At 52.9% G+C, this 8,632-nt stretch overlaps 1 protein-coding gene across 6 annotated transcripts in view; it reads right to left on the bottom strand.

Annotated features, from left to right (window-relative positions):
• Positions 1-3,703: 3,703 nt before the first annotated feature.
• PLXNB1 (plexin B1) overlaps positions 3,704-8,632 on the bottom strand; it is a 29,043-nt gene continuing 24,114 nt past the window's right edge. For all 6 annotated transcript variants that reach the window (XM_070360616.1, XM_070360620.1, XM_070360621.1 and 3 more), the window contains 4 exons: positions 7,336-7,400; positions 7,118-7,193; positions 6,048-6,122; positions 3,704-4,461 (listed from right to left, as the gene is read on the bottom strand). In XM_070360616.1, the coding sequence (XP_070216717.1) occupies positions 4,357-4,461; positions 6,048-6,122; positions 7,118-7,193; positions 7,336-7,400 (321 nt within the window). In that variant the 3' untranslated portion in view covers positions 3,704-4,356. The remainder of the gene's footprint in view (positions 4,462-6,047; positions 6,123-7,117; positions 7,194-7,335; positions 7,401-8,632) is intronic.

The raw sequence follows: 8,632 nt of genomic DNA, 5'->3' as shown, positions 1-8,632 counted from the left end.
AAAAGCATCAATTCTTCGGCTCTCAGCCTTCTTCACAGTCCAACTCTCATATCCATACATGACCACTGGAAAAACCACAGCCTTGACTAGACAGACCTTTGTTGGCAAAGTAATGTCTCTGCTTTTTAATATGCTCTCTAGGTTGGTCATAACTTTCCTTCCATGGAGTAAGCGTCTTTTAATTTCATGGCTGCAATCACCATCTGCAGTGATTTTGGAGCCCAAAAAAATAAAGTCTGACACTGTTTCCACTGTTTCTCCATCTATTTCCCATGAAGTGATGGGACCAGATGCCATGATCTTCGTTTTCTGAATGTTGAGCTTTAAGCCAACTTTTTCACTCTCCACTTTCACTTTCATCAAGAGGCTTTTTAGTTCCTCTTCACTTTCTGCCATAAGGGTAGTATCATCTGCATATCCGAGGTTATTGATATTTCTCCCGGCAATCTTGATTCCAGCTTGTGTTTCTTCCAGTCCAGCATTTCTCATGATGTACTCTGCATAGAAGTGAAATAAGCAGGGTGACAATATACAGCCTTGCCATACTCCTTTTCCTATTTTGAACCAGTCTGTTGTTCCATGTCTGAGATATGCAAATCAAAACAACTGAAGTATCACTTCACATTGGTCAGAATGACCAACATCAAAAAGTCTGTCAACAACAAAGACTCATGTATCCCATTGTTCATTGCAGCACTATTTACAATATCTAGAACATGGAAGCCACCTAGATGTCCATCAACAGGTGAATGGATAAAGAAGTTATGGTACATATACACAATGGAATATTACTCAGCCATAAAAAGGACCACATTTGAGTCAGTTCTGATGAGGTGGATGAATCTAGAACCTATTATACAGAGTGAAGTGAGTCAGAAAGAGAAAGATAAATACAGTATTCTAACACATATATATGGAATCTAGAAAAATGGTACTGAAGAATTTATTTACAGGGCAACAACGGAGAAACAGACACAGAATAGACTTATGGACATGGGGAGAGGGGAGGAGAGGGTGAGATGTATGGAGAGTAACATGGAAACTTACATTACCATATGTAAAATAGAGAGCCAACGGGAAATGCTGTATGGCTTAGGAAACTCAAACAGGGGCTCTGTATCAACCTAGAGGGGTGGGATGGGGAGGCAGATGGGAGGGAGGTTCAAATGGGAGGGGATATACGAATACCTATGGCTGATTCGTGTTGAGGTTTGACAGAAAACAACAAAATTCTGTAAAGCAATTATCCTTCAATAAAAAAATAATTTTTAAAAAGTCTATCAACAATAAATGCTAGAGAGGTAATGGGAAATGGGAACATACCCATATCATGGGTGGAAATAGAAACTGGCGCAGTCACTACAGAGAATGTTATGGAAGTTGATCAAAAAATAAAAAATAGAGTTATCATATAGTCCATCAATCACACTCCCGGGCACTGATCCAGAAAAAATGAAAAATCTAATTCTAAAAGATACACTCACACCCAATGTTCATATGTTCGTAACAGCATAATTTGCAAGAAACAGCAATGTAAATATTCCCAGATGCATGTACACAGAACATGTGGTGTGTGCATGTGTGTATATATATGTGTATACACAACATACATGCATACATACACACGGGCTTCCCTAGTAGCTCAGTTGGTAAAGAATCTGCCTGCAATGCAGGAGACCCTGGTTCAATTCCTGGGTCAGGAAGATCCACTGGAGAAGGAATAGGATATCCACTCCAGTATTCTTGGCCTTCCCTTCTGGCTCAGCTGGTAAAGAATCTGCCTGCAATGCGGGAGACCTGGATTTGAACCTTGGGTTGAGAAGATCCCCTGGAGAAGGGAACAGCTACCCACTCTAGTATTCTGGCCTGGAGAATTCCATGGACTGTGTATAGTCCATGGAGTGACAAAGAGTTGGACACGACTGAGTGACTTTCACTTTCATATACACACACACACTGGAATACTGCTCAGCCATGAAGGATAAAATAATGCCATTTCTAGCCACATGGATGGACCTTGAGATTATCATCCTGAGAGAAGTGAGCCAAAGACAGATATCACATGATACCACTTATATGAGGAATTTTTAAGTCATGGAAATGATCCTGTTTATAAAATCGAAACAGACTCATAGACATAGAAAACAAGGTTATGGTTACCCAAAGGGAAAGGAGGAAGGGATAAGTGAAGACTTGGGGATTAAAAAGATATATATTCCTCTATATAAAATAAAAAAGACTTACTGTATCGCATGGGGAACTATATTCTGTATCTCATAAAAACCTGTAACAGAAAGAATCTGAATATATATATACATATATATCACTTTGGGCTTGCCTGGTGGCTCAGAGGTTAAAGTGTCTGCCTCCAGTGCAGGAGACCCAGGTTCGATCCCTGGGTCGGGAAGATCCCCTGGAGAAGGAAATGGTAACCCACTCCAGTATTTTTGCCTGGAGAATCCCATGGATGGAGAAGCCTGGTAGGCTACCGTCCACGGGGTCACAAAGAGTCGGACACAACTGAGCAACTTTACTCACTCACTCACTCATGTCGCTTTGCTGTACACATGAAACATTACAAATCAACTATACTTCAACAAAAGAAATACAGTACTCCTGGGTCTTCTAACTGGACAATTACTCCAATATTTAAGTTGGTGCAAGTTTTTTTAATAAAGTCAGTCACTCCCTAGACTCCTTAAGATGTCCCCGGTGATGAGAAACGAAGGTCTCTTGCATGCTAACATGTTTGTGGGAAATGTAATGTGTCAGGGTAAATGTGTTATCATCCTTTCATAATTTACAAAATAAAAAATACTTAAATGTAATATATGAGGGCACTTTTGCGATCTTGATCAGAAAACAATTAGGGAAAGACTGATCAACCTGAATGACAAGCATCCTACACGGACACTGTGGCCAAGACCCAGGGGGAAATCCTTAAGTTGTGGCAGGTTTAGAACGTCCACTTGCAGCCATGGAGTTTGAATGAAGACTTAGAAGTTCCTGCCTCACTGCATGGGTTTTGTGTTCCCGGTATCCTTTATTAGAACATCCTGTGAGGGCCAAGACGTCGAAGTGTTCTGTGTGCAGGATGTGTTCCATACTCACGGGCTTCCAGGTGTGCAGGTACATGGTTTTCTCCTCCCCACAGCCTTCACCTACCTTGTTCCAGGCCTCCTGGAACCTGCAGAGGTCGGAGCCCCTGACACAGACACGAGTCTATCGCAGACCCAAGACACCTTGACTCAGAAGACAATCCAGTGACCAGGAGCCCCAGAGAATATCACAGGCTACAGGGGTTCGGGGAGTCTAGAAACTAGCGAGGAAGGAACCCTAAGACCCACACTGCCTGGAGTTCATGACACTGATGCCATCCTTTCCCAGTTCCTTTCAAAACAAACCAACAGGCACAGAGAAGTGTGAACACCCAGACTGCAGGCAAAGCAGGTGTGCATCAAAAGCCCACAGACCCTTCCACCCTGGGCTTCAGGCCCCCCAGCCCCATCCTGGGTGGGATCTCACTTCCTTCACAGTAGCTTTGACCCCAGCAAGCCCGGCCCAGGAGTCAAGGAAAACCCAGCCCGCCCTGTATTCCAGAGCCTTCCATGGGGGCCAGAGGCTGCAGACCCCACCTCCCCCTGGTTCCTGCCAGGCACGGGCGCCGCCGTCCAACAAAGCGAGGCTGGGCCGAGCCCACATCTCAGACACCAGAGTGTGTTATCCTTTAATGAAGAACCGGGTGAGTGGGGCCCCCATTCTCCTGCAGGCCCCCCTGCAGCAGACACCCCTCACTCCTGGCGGCCTCGGTGGCAGGGTGGCCCTGAGGCAGCCAGCCCTGCTGAGGGGTGAGTTGGCGGTGGCCTCGAAAGGCATTCGTCTCTCGGACCCAGGAACGTGGCAGCAGCAAGAAGGCCAGAGGCGGCTGACGAGGTCAGGGCTGATGGAGCAGGAGGGCGGGACGGGAAGTGGGGCTTCTCCTCCTTTCTCTCTGGATCTCCCTGGGACGGAAGCCAGCGCTCACAACAGTCCAGTCTCTCCAGGGGCTGGAGGCCCTTTTGGCCTGGCCCTGGAAGCCCTTAGTCCTGGCTCCCTGCAGACTGACATCACACAGGCAACAGCCCACAGGGTCGCCAGGCACGGGCGGCAGACCGGGCACCACGCCGCCAGCCTCAAGGCCCCTGGCCTGCGAGGCGAGTCCAGCGGGGCCCGGGCCAGAGCCACCAGGAGCCCGGGAGGCACCTTCCACTAACTGCTGCTCAGGCACTACAGGATCTAAGAAGGTGGTCTCTCCCACGCAGTCCCAGGGCTGTCGAGGCAGGGTTGGGGCACGGCCGGCCCGCGCTCTTGCAGAGCCTACAGATCCGTGACCTTGTTTTCCACGGCTGCTGCGATCTGCTGGAGCCGATAGCCCAGCTGCATCTTCTGGGCCGTGCCGTCCTCCTCCAGGGCAGTGATGATCTGAAACGCAGAGACCAGCTCGACAGGGGGAGGCTAAAACTGATTGACTTGTATTCGCTCAGACCCCTACCTGAGGCCTCACGTGGCCGTGCTGCAGCAGTTGAGGGTAGGGGCCCGAGAAACCCTGTGGGCTGCCTCACTCACTTCCTCAGGGCCCGGCTGGAGGGAGGGAGGGAAAATGACAGAAGAGTCGCTGCGGGGTTTTAAGGATTCCTGAGGTGGGCGATGGAATGCCAGACTCAGGACCGAGCACTCAGGGCCGAGGAGCATCACCTCCCCTGGTAAAATCGTTTTCAGTGGAGGCCAGCCTTGCCCACCATGCTGGTCTTCTCCCCAGCAAGGCCCCCTGGAAGCCCAGCTCCACCCATCCTGGCTCCGCATCCACCAGCCAACAAGCAAATCTGAGTTCCCACGTGCCAGGTATAGGGCAAGGAGCAGAGACCCGGTGATGTGACAACAGATACGATCCCTGAGGTCATGGGGCTCGTTGGAGGGGAGACAGCTACTGACCAAACACGGACGGTACGGGGGGCAAGGACAGGAGGGCTTGCTGGCCACGCCTCCATGGGGGGACGAGACACAGGCCTGTCTCCCCCACACAAGGCCGCAGCATCTGGAAGTCACGCTTGCACACCATGCCTTTGCTCACTGCCTGTCTCTACTCCAGGCCTGGGCCAGGAGGCAGGTCCTCATCTCTCAACAGCAACGGCCACATCCCTGAGGCCACGCAGACGTCTGCGCAGATAATTCCAGCAGGCACTCAGTGGGCTGCTGCATCCGTCAGCAGACTGATGGACGCTCTGATCCTGAGGCCTAGCCCAGAATCCCCCCTAAAGCCCCCTCACTGGCTCCATCGTGCCCTCACCTGCCCCAGACCCTACGTCTGGACCCTCTTCTCTGTCTGCACCTGCAGCCCAGCCAGGCCCATGCCCACAGAGATGGCCTACACACCACACAGCCACGTGAGGCCTTGGGTAGGGGTCTGAGCGAGTACAAGTTAATCAGCTTTAGTCTCTCTGTTGTGTCCAACTTTTCACGACCCCATGGACTGTAGCATGCCAGGCTCCTCTGGAAGAATCCATGGGATTCTCCAGCAAGAATGCTGGAGTGGGTAGCCATTCCCTTCTCTAAGGAATCTTCCCAACATAGGGATCGAACCCAGGTCTCCTGCATCGCAGCCAGATTCTTTACTGTCTGAGTCACCAGGGAAGCCTGGACTAAGTGAGTGCTCCATCAATTGGATTTTTCAACCCTGGAGGGTATGTGAATTCATTTTATAGTCATGGGGGAGTCAGGGAGAGGGAGTCAGCGCACGGCTGGGGCCAACGTGGCTGCTGTGTCCCATCCCAGCACGTCCTACACACCATCTCCAGGCCCTGCTAGACCCCCAGCCACCCCCGCCACCAGGCCCAGGAGCCCTGCCAAGGGGCCCAGATGGGGAGGGTGGTCGCAGGTAAGAGTCAGGCCGATACCAGGAAGCACACGGCAAGAACAAACGCTGCCCGAGCCCACCGCTCTGTGCCTGGGGGAGACACGGAGCCAGTCACCCACTCACGTCATTCTGCCCACGCCCAGGTTCTGCTCACCTGGTCATAGTATTTGTTGATATACTTGTAGAGCTCATGTAGGGCCACTCGAGCCCCCAGGTCTCCGGAGTAGTTCTAGGAGGAGAGACAAGAGGTTTTAGAGCTAAGGGGTGCTGCCGGCCCCTAGAGGACCCCAGGGATGGGGAGTGAGGAAGAGGGCTCGGGAGGCAGAGGAAGGAGCAGAGCCTGGTGTCGGGGAAGCAGAGCCCCTCTCTTGATGAGGGGCTGCCAGGCTCAGCTGGGCACAGGATAGAGCCAAAAAGGGCCTCCTGGGTGGAGAGACCCCGGCTCTGCAGTTCCACCAGGCCCTGGGGTCTCCACTGGGGCCCTGCCTCTCTCCTGCTCCAGGCTCCAGCTGGGACCCTCTGTCACTCCAGGGGACCACAGAGCCCAGCAGGATGGACACTGCTCACAGCCTGTGACCCAGCCCCGCTCTGCTCCGGTCTCACTGGAGTCTGTCCTGAGGTCACACCCGGGCCCCTCCCTGGGGACCTCTCTGAGCCTCAGCCTCCTCTTCAGGATGATGGAGTCGACGCCGCCTGACTGGTAGAGCTCTTCTACGAGTGCAGTGAGAGGGAATCGAAGCACCTCACCCACAGCAACACCCCCAACTGTAGCTGCTATTGTTTCTGCGGTTGTGATCTTCAGCATCTCGGTTTCAGATTTAACATCGTTCATAAATTCCCCAGAGTGTGTGTTTGGGGGCTGTTTTAGGAGTAGGCGGGGGCAGGTCTACACTGCCCAGGAAGCAGAGCAGCAGGATGTGGACAGGCTGGGCCAGACGGTCCTGGGGTTCAATCCCTGCCTCCTCGCTGCCTGGGAACCGTGGTCCATAAACCCTGAACGGCAGCAAACATCTTAACACCCAGCTGAGTCCGGTCAGGTGGTAGCTGCCGGGATAAGACCCTGCTGCTCTCTGATGAGATGCTGGGAGGCCTGGTATTTTACAGAGGCAACAGGAACACTCTTCGGAGGCCCCAGGACTTCCCTGTACGGAGCAGTGTGAAGCAGGCAGGACCCTTGGGGCAGAAGGCCTGTGCCCAACCCAAGAAGCAGAAGCAGGGCCATACCCGAGACAGCTCGGCCAGGATGGAGTTCATTTCTTGATCACTGGCAGGGATGGTCTGTCTGATGTCTGCGTAGTACCTACCAGAGATTATGGGTCCAAAAGTCAGTAGAGAAACAAACCCTTCCTCACCCCCCCAGGCCCACCCCGGGGGCCTCTGCTGTAAACACCCACCCATCCATCCACTGGTTATCTTCCAGACCCAACTCCCTTCCCTCATACCTTTCCACCATCCGTTTGTACCGGGGAATATCGCGAGCATACAGAAGTTTGTTGATGGGGGAGTCCTGGGTGCCAGCAGGCGAGCAGCCAAAGCAAAGGAAGGATGAGAGCCCTGTTAGGGTGACCAGCTGTCCCACTGCCCCCGGCACTGCTTCCGTTTTAAAGCCCAGTCCTTGGCCTTCCCTTGTGGCCCGATGGCAAGGACTCTGCCTGCCAATGCAGGAGACGCGGGTTCCCTGATCCGGGAAGATGCCACATGCCTCCGGGCAACTAAGTCCCTGCGCCACAACTCCTGAGCCTGTGCTCGAGAGCCCAGGAGCCTCAACTATGAGACCACGTGCTGCAACTATGAAGGCCGGGCGCCCTAAGCCTGTGCTCCGCAACCAGAGAAGCCACCGCAGAGAGGCCCACACGCTGCACCCCCACTCGCTGCAACTAGGGGAAAGCCCGCACAGCGAGGAAGACCCAGCACGGCCGAAAATAAATAAGTAAAATGAACACACATTAAAAGAAAACTAAGTCCTGAATCACAGGAAACCTCCTCAGTCCCAGGCAAGCCGGACGGCTGGTCACCCCAGCTCCTTCCTTCCGTCACCCCTCCCCGTTGTCCCACCTCTGCCGTCATCACCTTGAACTTCTCCCCATCTCTCTTTCCAAGGTCATCTCTCAGCTCCACGTGCCTCCACCCAGACCCGGCAGGGAACTGGCAAGCCGTGTGGAGCCCTAAGACTGCTTCTCCATGTGCTGTCCATTCTCCACAGACTCATCTTAAAACTCAGGAAACTAACCCGGAAATTTAATTACATTGCCCCAGACCATCTCACTCATGCATGGCTGAGCTGGGATTTGAAGCAGGTCTCTCTCCAACCAGGGCCCACAGTCTAACAGGACCAGACACGTCCTCTACCACCGCACTGGGCTCCAGTCCCAGTTCTGTCCTGGGCTGCAGGACAGCACACTTCCGTTCTCGGGACCTGCTGCCTCATCCTACAGCTGCAGGGAGGGTGGGGCAAGACTGCACTGCCCGCTGAGAGCCAGGGTCTGAGACCAGATGCCTGCTTCTCAGCCGCTCTCCGCAGGGGCGCCCTCGGCATCCTGGTTTGCCCTATTCTTGACTCACCCAGGAAGCACCTGCAGTACTACCAGGAAGCGGGGGGCTGTGTGAAGATCAGACATCAGAACCGGACACCAAAGAGCACACACCCTGGAGTGGTGGTGTGGCCCTGTGGGTCTCAGCTCATCATGGGCAGAGTGATGAGAGCTCAGACCAAAAAATGGCTCCCAACAGACAGCTCTA

This window comes from Bos mutus, chromosome 22 (assembly GCF_027580195.1).
Source record: "Bos mutus isolate GX-2022 chromosome 22, NWIPB_WYAK_1.1, whole genome shotgun sequence".
NCBI classification, from domain to species: Eukaryota; Metazoa; Chordata; class Mammalia; order Artiodactyla; family Bovidae; genus Bos; species Bos mutus.
This window is presented reverse-complemented; position numbering and strand designations above follow the sequence as displayed.